This window comes from Artemia sp. Qi Xiang Cuo, chromosome 3 (assembly GCF_049724085.1).
Source record: "Artemia sp. Qi Xiang Cuo chromosome 3, ASM4972408v1, whole genome shotgun sequence".
NCBI lineage: Eukaryota > Metazoa > Arthropoda > Branchiopoda > Anostraca > Artemiidae > Artemia > Artemia sp. Qi Xiang Cuo.
This window is the reverse complement of record NC_142796.1, coordinates 68,995,719-69,012,289: the sequence shown is the minus strand read 5'-3', so window position 1 is coordinate 69,012,289 and position 16,571 is coordinate 68,995,719. Positions and strand designations below refer to the sequence as shown.

General features: G+C 35.6%; 1 protein-coding gene across 3 annotated transcripts in view; it reads left to right on the top strand.

Moving 5' to 3' along the window:
- Positions 1-16,571, top strand: part of LOC148954466 (uncharacterized) — a 55,577-nt gene that overhangs the window by 16,973 nt on the left and 22,033 nt on the right. For all 3 annotated transcript variants that reach the window (XM_089087105.1, XM_089087106.1, XM_089087107.1), the window contains exons 3-6: positions 4,197-4,277; positions 8,415-8,571; positions 10,672-10,774; positions 14,986-15,147. In XM_089087105.1, coding sequence (XP_088943231.1) covers positions 4,197-4,277; positions 8,415-8,571; positions 10,672-10,774; positions 14,986-15,147 — 503 coding nt within the window. The remainder of the gene's footprint in view (positions 1-4,196; positions 4,278-8,414; positions 8,572-10,671; positions 10,775-14,985; positions 15,148-16,571) is intronic.

Here is a 16,571-nt window from a genome sequence, read left to right as displayed (position 1 = left end):
CTAATTGAATGGCTGCAGTTAGCTATAGCCTACAGGCAAGACGATACCCAGGGAAGGGAAGTTCTTAGGTCTTGTCCTTCCAAGAAATTTGGAAATTACATACAGATCTCTGAGAAACTTTTAAAGAATTAACAGTGCCACTGTTGAGGATAAGTACAGTAGCATCAGCTATTTCTTATCTTTAGCAGTATTACTATTTCTGTGGGATTGTTGTGTGGACTAACCACCCATTCAGCTAATAGTATATTGCTTAATTACTAAGAAAAACAGTATATGATGAATTATATAGTCTTGAGAATCTTGAAAAATAAAAGCCACCAGTGGTGTCACATAGCGGGGGGGGGGCATATGCCCTCCTAGAATTTTGCCTCTCCCCTGCTTCTGGTATTTTTTAAATACTTTTTTTGTATTTTAATTGAAAAAATGTAAAAAAAGACAAATGCCCCCCCCCCATAGATTTGGAAAAAACATATCCCTCCCCCTAATTTTGTTGAATTGACGCCACTAAGAAACAAATCCCTATAATCTTGCTATGTACAGATAAAATAAGTTAGAATGCAGGGGACTGTCTAAAGATGTTTCCTTAGAGAGGGGCCTTGATGAAAAAATTTTTTTTTATTATTTTCAGTTGTAGTTTTCTCTTCTATGTTGATTTTCCCTCCTAATATATAGTCTTTTATTCCCAAGACTGAATGGTTTATTGAGTTTTAAATAAAGATTGCCACTGATTTGCCTTATTTTTCCTGTTTTCCTATTTTTTCTGTAAGTCTGATACCTTTGAATAATTACTTTTTTTGTGTCTTCTGAAATTAACTCTTGGAGATAAGACTGAACCTACAACTGCTGGTCACTTTTCCCTTTTTTTCTCCTTAATCTAACTAAGAAGAAAGTGAAGACATCATTTGATGGCTTTTTTCGTGCTCTTTACAAATATTATAATCACTTCACTGGCAAATTCCATTTTGAGCCCTTAAAGGAGACCTAGAAGCTAACTTATTACCTTTTTCATAGATTTTAGACTATGATTTAATTGTTATTAAATTCAATTTGCAATTTAATTCAGTAAATTTACAAAAGTTATTCTTAAGCCTCAATTTTTTTGCTTACTTTTTCTGTTCACGGTTATTATGCTACTGCAAAGTTTATCACATAGAAGACACACTGTTTTATACTTACACCAGGAAAACATTTGAAATGTTAGGATAATATTTATAAATTTAAACTTTTCTGGAATTAGATTGTAATAAATCATTGCCTTTAGAATAGGCTATATAACTTTTGGCTGATAACGATTAAACGATTGAAATCGAATAAATGGCTGGTATATTTTTAACCACTTTTTAAAGCCATTTCTAGTGATGATCACTATTTTGTGTGGTGACAAAACTAAGTTACCATATTGGCCCCTTTTTGTGCTCAGATTGGTCCCTAAAGCAATTATTATATTTAGAAAGAACATAAAAAAAGTCATCAAGTGACATGTTCACTTTCTTCCTTGCTAAATTATGGAAAAAAGGAAATATTGACCTAACTACTTTTCTTAACCCAGTCTGGATAAGATTTAATTTTTCTTGCATTTTTGGGACAATGTCATTCCATCATGTTAGGTTCTATCTCATATTATTAATGCTTGCACATGGTGAATGTCTTTATTAACTATAATATGAACAGCACCAGTGGACAAACATTTCTGTTAAAGTACAGTACTCTCAGGTCAATTAGGTCATGTGAACACATCACATCAACTTTGGGTTTTGATACTTGAGTTTCTTTGTAATTAGTTAGTGTGCTAATATTTTTTGCATGTGTGAATCTTATCTTTTAGGGGTTTTCCCAGCAAGTCTTGGAAAATATTCAGATATGGTGCAGCAATCTTAGCTTTGGGCACTACATTCCTTGCATTAATGGTTCTGACTAACCAACATTGGAACCAGACATACATTGTAGCTATATGTTTGTTAGCTGTGGATATATGCCTTCAAGTGATTTTAGTAAAGTTAGACCCAAAGTATTTACCAAAGCTAGTTCTAGCAAGGTTACTTCTGGATTTATATATGCGTATTAAGTCACCTCTTAGCCTTCTATAGATGCGTGAGGGGATCTTGATGGCTTGCAACTGGCCTTCTTGCTATATATCTTTTGGTCTAAGTAGCTGATTGGTTTCCCTTCTCTGGATCCTTTTGGTGTGTTCAGTTTCACCAAATAGCTTGGAGACCCACACAATGCTGGCACAATCAATTATCAGAACTACTAAGGCTTTACACAGGGGCATAAATATTTTGTGGTCATGATGCCAGAAAGATTACTTAGTGGGCCCAACAAGCTGGTTTCTTTTTGCTATATGCTCATGAAGCTTAAGTTGGATGTCAACATAACTCCAAGGTCTCTGTCACAAAACATATTTTCTAAAGTTAATTTTTAGCTATTATGTCTGATTGTGACTGAGGTTTCAAATGTGTCCGTCTTGGGTCCATTCCACAGTGTCTTGCATTTAGTTGGGTTGAGTTTGAGGCCAACTTCTTCAAGGTTTACAACTAGGGTTTTCATATTTTTTCTGCACAATTTTAATATATTTTTGAATGACTATTTTTGGTAGAACTTAATCTTGTCAGTTAATAGTATTATGCTGTTGTTACTTTATTGTTCATTCTCTTAATTACAAGCAAATAGAGGAGTGGACTTATGATGCTGCCTTGGATAATGCTGCTTGGCAGTGTAGCTTCTAAGGATTTACCTGCATCTATGTACACAGTTTCCATTTTCCTGGTTAGGAGTGATATTATCCACATGTAGGTTGATTTTTTACTATTGTAGGTTTTAGTTACATTAAGTACTACAAGGTGGGGGACCTGGTCAAATACTTTTTTCAGCATCAAATAGCACTAACAGTTTACCTACCATAACCATCCTCTTTGTTGCTGGTTAGAGCTAGTTTTTCGCAGCTGCTTTTGTCCATGAAGCCAAACTGGGCTGAATCGAAGAGATAAATGTCTGTCATATGCTTAATGATCCTGTTTTTAACCAGCTTCTCTGCCACCTTGCTCGTTCGGGGGTAAGGCTGGTTGGCTGGTAATTGGTTGGGTGGATATTGTTTCCCTGTTTGTAATATTGGTATAATAACTCTTACCTTTTTTCACCTGATTGAGAGCTTGATTTTCTCCATGGAGGTATTAAAAATGTGAGTGAGGGGTGACACAATTTCTGGTGCTAAAAGCTAAATCCATGAAGCTTCAGTTCTGTCTGGCCCTAATGATTTGTTTGGGCATATGCTGTCTAGTAGTTTCTGTACCGGTACTTCAGATTCAGTAAATTTGTTGGTTTCTTGAAGTTGCTTGCTTAGATTGCTTTGGTATTAAAATTCCTTAAGGTCGAAGACATTCAAAATTTTGATTGGTTGGCTATAATCATTCTCGTTAATCTTGCTTTTGTTCCTCCTGTGTCACTGCGCGTGCTTATAATGAACTTTACCATTAAGTAAGAGTATTTTTTTTTTACAACATATTACGAATTCTCGATATGGGCCCCAATGTTCCCAGTTTGGCTGATTTCTTATATTTTGAAGTATTTCTGGTAGAAGAAGTGACAGAAAGCTGTGTTGGGAGAGAAAAAATTGGCACAATGCTTGTTGTGGATATTAACTGATTTGCTGGATTTTCTTCTTGCTTCATTATCCGCCGTTCATATTAGATGTCCTTTGAGGTTAAAGCATATGGCTTTGTTTCAGGGATTGGCTTCATTTTTGCTGCTAAGTTTGAGCATGGTAGGATGAGCTCAAAACATTTGTTTTGATTATGTTTTACACTGTTATGACTATTACTGTAGAATAGCTTAAGGACTGTAAATTCTTTTGTTTGCAGTTGGTTTTATTATTTAGGGGTGATTTCATTTCATCTGATTTTTGTTTTCCCCCAGTATTTCCTGATAGGGGGGGGGACTTGGGATTTTTCAGGTAAGCTAGGTAGTGTTACTTTAAAAGCCACACATCTTAACCTCAAAGGCAGAATATTATCATCTTTTGCCCTCAGTAAATCTTCGCAAACAAGTTCATCAAAAGATGTTTCTATCAGCTGCTAACTTTTTAGCAGCAACACGGTACAAGCTAAAACGCATCACAGCATATATTGAATCCCGGGGGAATTAATTAATAATCTGAGAATAATTTGCCTTAAAATAAATCAAAATTTTCTCTTTTTTAGGAAGAAAATGTTCTTCAACTTATGGAACTCATTCCAGCTGAAAGGCTATACAAGGAATCCAGCATAGTTGGAGCACTCATTGTAAGTTTTTGCTTTATTCTTATATTTTTAGAAATTAAACAAAAATGAACAAAAGATGGTGATCAAATAAATCATGGGCCTGTCAGAACCTAAAGGGCACTGGTAGAAATTTCCAAGATGGGGTTAATAGTTGAATATTTGAATTTTATAAACACTTGATTATTCCAGGGGGTGTTTCTCCCCTTGTCCTTATATATGTTGTGTGGTCTTTTCAGAAAGCCTCTTCAGGCTAAGAAACAGCAAGGGTCTAAAAAAAAATAAACTCTTCCAGGCCCTGTTCATCAAGAAGGCAGACTGTATGATGTCCCACTTGGCTAAATGCCAAGCAATCTTCACCAATGAAATAGAATGGATGATTGGTGTCACATTTTCACCAAGTTCTAGATTAGTAATTGACAACACTAGGTTTAAGACTGCACATGATCACTTGAAGTATCTGCCAACTAAAGAAGATCTCGGAAATTATCATCTTGAACTCAACATTCAGTATATCATCTAGGATATCCACCCAGCAATGTAGAAAAGAAGATACTCTGTTTATTATCACTATACCTGCAATGATCATTGCAAATTTATGTCAAATTTAATTGATAGCTCCAAGTTACCAAAAGGGTTTCTTCAATTCTACAGGGCCTTTTTCTTTGAAGAAAAGGAAGAAATGTAGTTTTTATTTGATTCCGAGACTTATTCCACATTTAAACATTTCTAGTATACTTTAAGCCATACAGTCATGATTTGCACACATTGAGTCAATCATGTTGCCAAAAATTCCCTAAGAATTGACCATGTATGCAGTATTCCCATCCCTCATTAGCTAGAAGATATTAGGTGACCCTATAACACCAATGCTCAAAGAAATTCTTTACCTTTAAGTTTTCTCCATTTCTTTAGAAAATTGAATCTAAAAAGTATTACAAAATGAGGGCAAATGTAACTGATTTAAACTTTGATGCTTTCTTGCTCTAAATCACCGTCTCCTTTGGTCCTCCAAATACTGCAGATATTGTATTATGGAGAATGAAACCATTACCGTGCTGAAATTTATCTAGCAACATGATAACACATCTAGAGCTGTAACAACAGCGTCATTGTAGTATACTGCATCCAGTATAGTGAATTAAGGAGAGGGCTAAATGAAACATTGTTCTTAAGAATATTTTTCTTGATATTTCGTTATTTTAGTTCATGTTTACGATGAATATAAAACAGTACTTAAGTTACTTTTTAATCCCCTGATAGGTTTGTATTTTACAATATATGAGATGTTCTCATAACTACTGCAATAATGATTCTCTCAAGGGGGCTAGATGTAAATGGACTTGGGTCCGTGATTGTTTTCTATGTCCACAGTGAATTTGATGTCAGGGCCTTCAAAGCATTGGAAGTTGCTAACGTAGTCAGAATTTTCAAAAGTAGCAAAATTTATTTTCTCCCAATCCAGAAAGATGGCTTGGAGGAACTCAAATCTTATTCATATTATTGACATGTTTTGTAAGTATTATTTTCAATATTGAATAACTATAACAGACCGTAATGGTGACCTCAGGCGGTAATGGTTCCCCATTTTATATTGGGAATCAATTTATTTAATTTTTTTTTTGCTAGAATAGTTTGTCTAGCATCTGATTTAATATTGTTTGTGCTTCAATTTGTTTTAGAAAAAAAGGCAAAAGTTCCCTGCTTTATAACCACATTTTTGGATGGAAAATGTAGTTCATTTCAAAGAACTTCTGAAAATTAATTAAGTATTCCGTCATAGTTATAAGCATATCTGCAGGCAGCAAGGGAATTTCGCATAAAATTGGTCAGAGGACTCCTCCTCCTCCCCCTTCTGGAAAAATCTACCATTAGGTTTAAAAGCGCACTTTTTTGTATTAAAAGAAGACTTGAGTCTGGTAGCTCATGTCAATAAGAATAGCCTCAAAGGCATCAACTCATGAGATTTTGGGGAGGGACTTGAATGAAAACGCCCCAAAAAAATTTGTCTATAAAATATCTCCTAGAAGAAAATTTTCAAAATCTATTTGGGGGGACGGCAAAAGGAGGTCCAGTCCCCCCCCCCATTGACTCCGCTACCCCCTCCCCAATTGTATGTTTCAAAGGTGGAACAAGTTTCTGAAGTCTCAATGCATCAATTGAGTAAGGGCAAGTTTTCTACTGAATCCTGTTACTAGTTCTCTATTTATTTGATTTCTTTACGTTATTAATTTATTTTTGGGATGTTTTTCTATACTGAATTTGACTTCGAGTATGTTTATTGTATGTATTGATAGCCTTTTTAGCTTGGGCCGCCAATACCGCCTAGAGTGGGTAAAATCGTATCTAGAGATTCTTGTGTAGAACTTTGAATGAAGATCGTGCTAGGCTATCGTATTTGAAAATGTACAAGTAATCTAGCAAAAATAGATTCTTTGTATAAAATAAAATCATCGTCATTCAACCCGGGACAGTGTTTGGGGGCAGGCTTCGTAGTTATGAAAATGAAGAAAAGCGGGGAAGAATAACTAAATACTATAGCTTTCAACTTCCCCCATATTTTTTTAAGTCTGAAGAACAATTCGAAGATATGGGGAATGGGAGTCAAGGATTTCGCTACGGAAAAAAGATCTATAGCTGTCGAGTGCGTACGGTTAATGGAACCTGCAAGGCTGCAGAGGGCCCGTCAACTCAGTTCAAGAGTTGTGTTAATTCCAGAAATTTGCATTGCACGATTGTAAAGCAAAGGGGTGGTACTCAGGGTCCTTGTACTTGAATTATGTGCTAGAAAAGGTAAATCTTATATCTTTCAATCAAGAGTGCCTCTTTAGTTCATTGGTTGATAAGATGAAAAAAATATATTCATTCATAAGCAGTGAGTTATATGCAAATGATTAATTTAGCATCCCTTAAAAGACTTTATTTTCCCTGGCATAGGGAGTAAATATATTTTGCTAGAAAATAATATTTCACATTTGGATCATATCCCTGTCCGTTGTAGATAATACAAGAGGGAGTACTTTTTCTTCTATATGTTAAATGCCTGTGTTAAAAGAGTACCATGCAATTTATATGCTAAACATTAGGAAATTCTTATTAGTCAAACCAAGTGTGGTCTTTAGGAGCCATTTAATCTTGATCATTCTATTTTTATGCATATTGATGTTTATTTAAATGTTAATGTGTGAATCAGTGAGTCCTCCATTAGAATGCACGAGGCCACTCAACTGCGCTCCAGCTATTTTGGTTCTAGCGTAGACAACTGCTATAAAAATATATCCATCATTTTTCTTCTTGTAAATTTCTCTCCTCATGGGAATATTTGGATTTCCTTTCAGTGACTCCTACCCGCTTTCGAAGTCTAGTGATTTCAAACGCAGTCTTGTCAGCTACGGGTTTTTTTCAAGTTTCTTGAGTACCTGGTTCTTTCTTCAAAAAGTTTTTGTTGTTCGATCGTTTATTTTTTCGTTTCCGTTGTTATACTAGACTAATACTTTTTATTAGTTTTAAGTTTCTCAAACCTCTGTGCAAGTTTCACATGCTTGTAAATTCTATTTGGGGTGCTTCACATGAGCTTTTAAAATAATTTTGCAAGCTCATTTTGCAATAATGCATTATTTGTAATTTTGGAAATATTTCAGTAAGCCCATGGCCAAGGCGATGTAGCTTATTCATAATGTTTTCGTCAAACTTGACTGAATATAAAATTGTATTTTTATCCTTAATTTTAAAACATTAAAGTCAGAATATTTTTCCCATCTTTTTTAAAGCTTCTGTTTTGGCCAACTCGCTTAGCCTGGGGGTATCCAACCTTTTCGCCACCCCTTTGCAAGTTATTTAGTAACACTATTCAACGGAAACAATTATTTGAGTATCCAGTGGCCATATCCAAGTCACTCTTTCATGATCGAGGGTAAATCATCACTTTTTGGATGAAACAATATTCTAGGCACGAATTCGGCCACTCTCTGCTAAAATTTACTCTACAGTGGCATTGGTCAATGATGCAACCCCATTTTGGACAGTTCAAACGGGTTCCAGATAAAGGATAAAAGACATAGGCTAGATGAACCCCGTGAAGGGGCACATTAATATACAGAATAAAATTTTTAGAAAGAGTATGGTACAATAGAAAGTAATAAGGATGATATTTTTTTATAGTTTATAAATTGGACAGACTTTGGTGAAAATACAATGAATCGTTTTCTTGAATATCTACTGGGTATTATGAAATGCTGCAATTGGAGGAGCTCTGACTTTGAACATAGTCCATATCAAAAAATATTGTTCTCAATTTGTAGAAACATCTACAAGCCATGTAAGTCACAATAATATATTCTTTTCCTTCTTTATTTCTAAATAAACCCTGATCTTTTTTCGTTGACGTCCGGTTTTAATTTAGCCCCCAAAAAGTGAAGCATTACTCAAAAAAATTAATTATATTTGTGTTCTGATGCTTAATTTGGCGGTAAATATTGTTACTCATAAGGGGGTTCCAGCGAAGGGTTATTTGCCTGACAAAACCGCAAGTCGACATAAAGTGAAAGATTTCTTAACTTTCTGAATATATGGGTATAATGTACAGGTGAATACCTAGCTTTTTACTTGGGGGGGGGGCTAAGAACAATTCTCTTATTCATTTTTTAGCCTTTAAATAACAAAAATACACTTTTAAATGTAAAGTTTTTGCTACTGAGAAGGAACAGGCTGGGAGTTGTCAAACATTGTGTTTAACGCTCCACAAAGTGCTACACTTCTCATCTTTACGAGAAATTCCTTTGTTTCAATAGAAAATTACATCTTTAAAAGCAATACGAAAATTGCACTATAATAAATATTTTTCGACAGATAAGTATTTTATTTTAATTTTGTTTAAAGTTTATGGCTTTTGGAAGCCATTAAACACCTGATGTATAACTTTTGGTAAAATGCAAAGCTTCTGAGGTTAATTAAAAAAATTACTCTTTTTTTTGTAGACTGTTACTTCTTATATATGTGTAATATATTCTTGTATATATATATATATATATATATATATATATATATATATATATATATATATATATATATATATATATATATATATATATATATATATATATATATATATATATATATATATATATATATATATAACATACATTACGTGAAGAAAAATTAGCTGTCGGAGGTTAAGAAATAATAGGGGAGTTAATTTTACATTACATCAACCATGGCCAAATCCTCAAAATATGGAGGGGGATTTAGAGTTTCCGTATGCTTTATTTATGGTTTTGACTCCTCACTTACAGAAGTGACAAAAACTAGATGGAAAATTAAATAAAAAAAAAACAACTAAGAAGTTCGGTTGTACTTAGATAGCTGATAAAAAGGTAGGGTAAAGAATAAAAACTTGTAAAACCTCATCTAAAATTTGAGGCTCCTTTGGTCTACAGAGCATCCAACTAGAAACAGGGCTTGTCTCTTTATAATGTTTGACATTTTTTTTTTTTTTTTTTTTTTTTTTTTTTTTTTTTTTTTAGCGCCTAAACTATGCATATTATTGGTGTGGATTTCATTCTCACTATGTGTTATTTCGATGTGAAATAATATTGGCACTGCTTTGAATCAATATGCCTTCAGGGTATTCTTCCTCCAACGTCCTGGTAAAGGTTCCCCTACTACCATATCCCCTAGATCTTGCATGACTAAAAGATAGAGACTGTACAATCTTGAAAAACTTGATATCTTTTATCTCAATAAGTCTGTATGCAAACTTACCTTTGAATAGCTGTTTTGGCTTTATTATGGGACTAGGCAAAGAGTCTACCTGACGACAGGCAAAAGAACCGCATATACTCTTTTATGAAGACTGGGAAAAAATTAATCGTTTTACCCTTTTCTCCAAACACGAAATTGTAAGAAGTTGCATCTCTCTAAGCAAAAGGAAAACTTTTCTTGAAATTTTCAGCTTGATCCCCCAACTGAGAAGAAATATTTTACGGCTACCCAATTACGTATAAAATTCTCGTCATTTTTCACTAAAATCAACTGATTGTACGGAATCGCTATAATGAAAAGTACTTGCAAGTCTATATTCTTCAGGAGTTTAAAAATATGTACTCTCTTGTTGGCAACTGGAAACCAACTGAATCCAATTGTAAAAGCACTCTGGGAAAATAATCATCTCAGTTACCTGTTACCTGACACTTACCAATTATATAACGTAAGATTTTATGTGAAAGTAGTGTAAAAAGGTCTCTACAGCCTAAGAAACTCAACATCTTGTTAATTTGAAGACTTCATAATTCAGCACTCTATTAGAGTATCAGTGACCTAAACTTCTCCAGTTTTATTATAAACCTTATAAATTTCTTGTATTTAGGTTTTCATCAGATTTTTTTGTGTATTTAGTGTATCATCATTATTTATATTTTAGCATCTTCGTTGTTGATGACTAGTCCAGAATATCAAATCTTACGATCGAAGGTAGCTGGAAGATGCAAAAAGTTTTTGAAAGGAATATTTACAGAAACAAAAGGGTTGGTATTTGGCTAATAACATATATTGCTTTAATGAATATATTTTGTTGGTGAAGATTTGGGGAATGTTATCTTTCAATATGAACAAAAAATGCTGATATCCGAAATTTATGGGTGCATCTGATGTAACTTTAGGTTATAGGAGAGGAAAAATATGGTTCTGTAGACTTTTGCGGGTAGCTTGTTTTTAGTGATTGGAACTACAACAAAAAAAAATATGCAAGTTAAAGTGTGCTGGATAAGTATGACTTATTTTTAGTATAATCTCAATTATTTAGGCACACGTGAATACGCCTAGCTTATGAAGACTTATAAGGGCACTCCTAGGAGCAGAGTAAATTTTTTATGGAGAAGTGTCAGATTCGCCCTGTGGTTTTGAGAAAACTTAATTTCTCAATGAAAATGCTCATTTTTATTCTTGAAATTGGACTAACAGGCCTTCATACTTTTCTACTGATTCCCTTCTGATATTTATAAAAAAAAGGAAAAAGAGTTTGGCACCATGTATTTTATTCACACTAAAAAAAAATTGGACATGGTTTAAATTTGGGGACAGACTTAGGATTCAAGTAGGCTAAGTAATTTTTTGCGATCGTTGAAAGGCGGAATTTTTTTGCTTAATAGAGATGAATTATGTTAATAAAAACTAGGAATTTCTTAGGTTTTAGTAGGGTATATAAAAAACGTAAACTGTTTTGCGTGCAGACCAATGGTCCACGCAGCGCAGGCACTGGTCCCGTGATTCCCTGTCTTCGGCCAGGAGTGCTATGCGTGGTTGGGAGCAAGTCATCCGATGCTTCCCTTGTTTTCCCTGAGATTTTTCAGGTACGCATTTGGACCTGTGTCGACTCTGGCTGAGCTTGCCGTCACACCACCGACCCCAGTCCCAGACTAAATAATCAGGAACACAAAGGATGCGAATACCTAGTCCGAGAGAAATAGGACCAAGTTTTAATTGTTCTCCTCGTGATAAAGGAGCTATTCAAAAGTTAAAACTCAGCCATAAGTTGTGTTCTGGAGACAAATTATTCAGAAGCCCTTGGAATGTCTTTTGGAGCAGAACCACCATAACAAAAACCAGTGGTCGTATACACAAAAATAAACAAACAAAAAACAATAAAGAAAGAACAATAACACTCAACAAATTTAAACTAGAGCTTCTTTCCGCGCCATCAGACCATTCTCTATAAAATAACCTAACGCAGTAATTAGGTCCCTCAAAATAGTCCCCAAAACACCCGGGAGCAGCGGTACATCCCCAAGAAAAAAATTATCCCTAAAATTCACCAAACTTTGCCATCTACTCAGAAAATGGTCCATCCTATCCTCAAAGTCCCCACAGAGGGGACAGGCACGCCTACTTCCCGAGCCATCCTCATCACAAGATTCCCAGTATCCTTTACGCAGTGGTATGCAATTTGCCCGCGCCTGCAACCAATACTTAAGGGTTCTCCACGGTAGGTTCAGCTTCAAATAAAACTCCTCTCTATACACATCTTTAATCTGTCTATGAAAATGCAGGCTACTAGACTTTTCCAGACCCATTAGCCAAACCTGAATCTCTTGGTCCCGTAGGCGCCGAGGAAATCTTCAGGTTTACCTAGAGGACCCTGCCCCTCTTTCCATGCCCATGATAAACCAGCATTATCCAATAGGGCTTTAACCTGTTTTGGCCATGCTGTCTTTTTGATAAAACTCAATATCTCTGTGTACACCGCTTTCACCAGTCGGTTATCAGGCAACCCCCCTCCCCCCACCGCACTTCCTGGCTGTAGGACCCCGAAACGGAGATCCGCACCGCCGGTTTGGCCCTTAAGGGTCTAGTGCCGTCATACTTACTTATTATCAGGCAAGTGCGTAACGTGTAACCAAAACTCAATCATTTGTATAGTCCTCATATGACGTAGATCCTGCGAACCCAAATCACCCTTTAGGACCAAGCTACTAAAATTTTTAGAGTTCCTCGGCTGATTTGGCCACTAAAGCTGTGTCGTCAATGAATAGCAAAAAAGAAAATAGGGTATTTGCTAGTGATACAGCTGGGGCCAATTTCTTTTCAAGGAACTCTGCAAAATCATTGATATACATACTGAAAAGTTTTGGTGACAGCGTGCATCCTTGGCGAAATTTCTCCCCCAAATATTTATTCTTCTGACTGATCGTCACTGCTCCGTGGCATCCCAAAGACCTCAGGAAGGACCTCCGCATTATCATCTGAAAAAATTTCAGGAGTCATCTCTAATACATTCGAAGTATACGCATTAAAAACCTCTACTACCACCAGACGGTCCCCCGGAAACTTCTATTGAGTCAATCGCTTTTCTTCATGTAGTATAGACCACGTGTCTTCAGACGAGTAACAACTATTTTGCGGTGCTAGATATACAGAAGCTACAATTTAAACAGTACTCTCAGACTTAAATCTACCCCACACTAAATTCTCTGATTGGGTCGCAAGTCTCACTGCAGAAGAAAGTGACGTCTGGCTAAAATACTTAACCACACCACCATAATACCGATTATTCTTAGAAACGTTTCTATTTACTACATAAAAAGAATGTTTATGTAAAGGGGGGGGGGGGGCACTGCAGATCATCCTTACACTTATGCCAAGACTCAACCACACAAAATATATGCAAATCACTCAATAATGCTAATGATGTGTTTTCTCTTTAAAACCTTGAATGTTCCAGCACCCAATCCTAAGTTCGCGATAAACAGACAAAGGTATATGGCCACACAGATCCTAATCCTCGTTCTCGTCACTCATATTCTCAGAGGAATCTCCAGTCCCTTCTTTAGGGGTGAATTCAAACCATTTGACTTGTTGGCTGGTGCAGTTTCACTGCAGCTCCCAGTAGTGCTGGTTTTACGGACACATCGATTTCTTGTTTTATGGGCATCTTCGAGACTAAAGATGGTTTCTAATCTCTTCTTGCTTTCCCACGAGTAACCATTTTGTGCTTTTGATCAGGCCAAGCCGCGTTCTTGTTAGTGCTGGCTCCAAAATTCACAGTTTGAGAATTTTGAATTCCCGGGGCTTGGGGGTTAACTTGTTGAGTCGGGGATCTGGGCACCATACTAAGTTTAGCAGCCAACATTCCCACCCTGCCTGTGACTTGGTTACAATGAAATGTTTGGCCCTCAATCAAAAGAAGTGTTCCCCTTATTTGGCGTCTTGTCCACGCGACAAAGCCTCATTCAGCATTGGTTCAAGCTCTTTGCGAGATTTACGTTCTAAATAGGTATAATCCGGGGCTACTGAAATATCGAAACTTTTTTGAAAGCCGGCCACTACGCAGGATTATGTCGCGAAGTTCCCGATTATTAAATTTCACCAAAATGGGGCACAACACACCTGGTTTACTCTTTCCCAGGTGAAACACATCCTTAAAATCACGCCTGGTCTAACTAAGCTGGGATAAATAGCGGTTTATTGCCGCCTTAATTTCTTCTCCTAGACTACTTGGAAGTGGGTTTACTGATTTTAAATTTATAAATGATCAAATTTTGCTGTTTGATTTCTCTTTCAAGTTTCTCCAACCTTTTCTTTTCTTCAAATAGTAGGTTCTGTAGTCGATTTTGGATCTTACTGCATCATCCCGTCTGCCTGTCTCAGTTTGGGGGCCGCTAATTCCGATCCGATCGCAGAAACGTTATTGGCAACATCTTGAATCTGATTTAATTTAGCATCCATTTGCGACAATTTTTCAAGGATTGCTGGGAGAAATACTGGGGAAAAGGAACGAGAGGGGTACAGGGGCCCGAAGCAAAAAATAATTTAAAACCGATTTGTCTGTTGGTATATTTACGATTGAACTTGATCAGAGTTATTTTTTTCCTATTTTCGCGGCCATATTTTTAAAACGCTTGTTTGATATTTCTTCTATTTCGTAGTTGGATTTTATTCTTTCTTTTTTAACATTCTTGTGTTTTTTGTTCCTGGTCTATTATTCCACTGCTTATTTCTTAGTCTGCAATTATAATTTCTTATTTTTATTTACACTCTTTTTATTGCTTCTGTTTATTTATGGTCATAAGTAAAGAGACAGTTCCGAGTCTTTCTTTTTTTTTGCTGTTTTTTTTTTCGGACCGGGGAAATTATTTGCCCAAAAAGATGTGCAGCTATTTCATTTCTATTTAATAGCAATAATCCCGTTTTTCATCAGCCTTTTTGTCCCTTTTTTCTCGTTCATCATTTATTTTTATAGAGGTGATCGTGTATTGCAGTCTCTGTCTAGAATGTGGAGCTTACCTTTATTTGCAATAGCTTCTATAGATGGCGTAGAAGATTATGTTAAATTCTCACTGTCACTGTACTATGTAGCTACTGAAGAGCAGCAAAAGACCGTATTTGGGATGTATATTCAAAAGTAAGTGATTTCTGTTATTATTATTATTAATTTCGTATTCCAATCATTATTTGAATCAAAACAGGTAAAATATAAAAATTCTCTAGAAGACGTGGTAAGGTTTACGTATGAAATGCAACTCCTTAGGAAGGTGCCTGAACTCATTTAGTATTGTGGAAGGGTAATTTGAAAAAATTACCAGGATAATATTACTAAATAAGCTGAATGAAGTTAAGGGAAAGCTTCACCTTAAGTATGAAAGGGTTGTGATTTCTAAGCTCTAGAATCCTTTAGATATTTTGGGAGAAATGGTCAAAGTAAAACTTGAGAACAAGATTATTTTGTTTGTTATTATTTGTTGTTGATTATTGTTGTTGAATAGTTATTGTTGTTGAATATTTGTTTGTTGATTATTTTGTTTGTTATTATTTTGTTGTTGACACACCTAAAGGTTGCATCTGACGTTTTCACGGGTCTGAGATCATTTCCGAAAGTTGTTTGTCAGGAGGATCAAAATGTAATTCATCATCTTAGGTTATCTAGATTAACAGTTCTTAAATTATTACTGAGAAGTGCCTGAGTCATCATCTCTATTTAGTCCTCAGTTTTATAGATTATGAGCAAGCGTTTGATTCAGCTGATAGAAGAGCTTTAGCCAAGATTTTACCCTTGTATGTTATACCAGATAAATACATTAAATGCATTAAACTTGATTGATGCTATGTATTTTGTGCTATGTGCTATTGCTATCTTGCTATTGCTATTGGTGCTATGTGCTATTAAAGTTGATAAATACATTAAACTTGGTTTGGTGTTATGTATTTTGTGCTATGTGCTGTTGCTACTTTTCTATTACTATTGTGCTATTGCTATTAGTGCTATGTGCTATTAAACTTGATAAACACATTAAACTTGATTGGTGCTATGTACGAGAAAAGCATTGCTGCAGTTAAGGTAGGAGGTTATTAGCTGGTTTCGTATTGAATTAAGGGTTAAGGAAGATCACTTTCTAAGGGAGACGTAGGTGGGCGAGTAGCCAAAATTAATTGAGAATAGCACAAGATTTTGGAATGTATGCGAGAGTAGAAGGATCTGAACAAGGTCGAAACTTGTGGCATTTGAGACGACAGTATGAGCATATCCCAGACCTTTTCAGGGACGCTGGTTTAGGCAATTTTAGACAATTATCCCAATATCTAATTGGGTTGGACGTGCCAAGTGAATAAAGACCATCCCTAGATTAATAATACTAATGGACTGTTAATGGATGGTTGTACTTGAGCTTGGAAAGGAACAGGTGTCTTTCCCCTTTCCCAGGATTTGCCTCTTTATGGGTTTTAAACAAACTGCCTTATGTATTGGATATAGTTGATCCTTCAAAATGTTGTTGTTTTTTTTTTATTCAAAATCCCCAAGGATTGACAAAAAACCGTAAAATTGCGCTT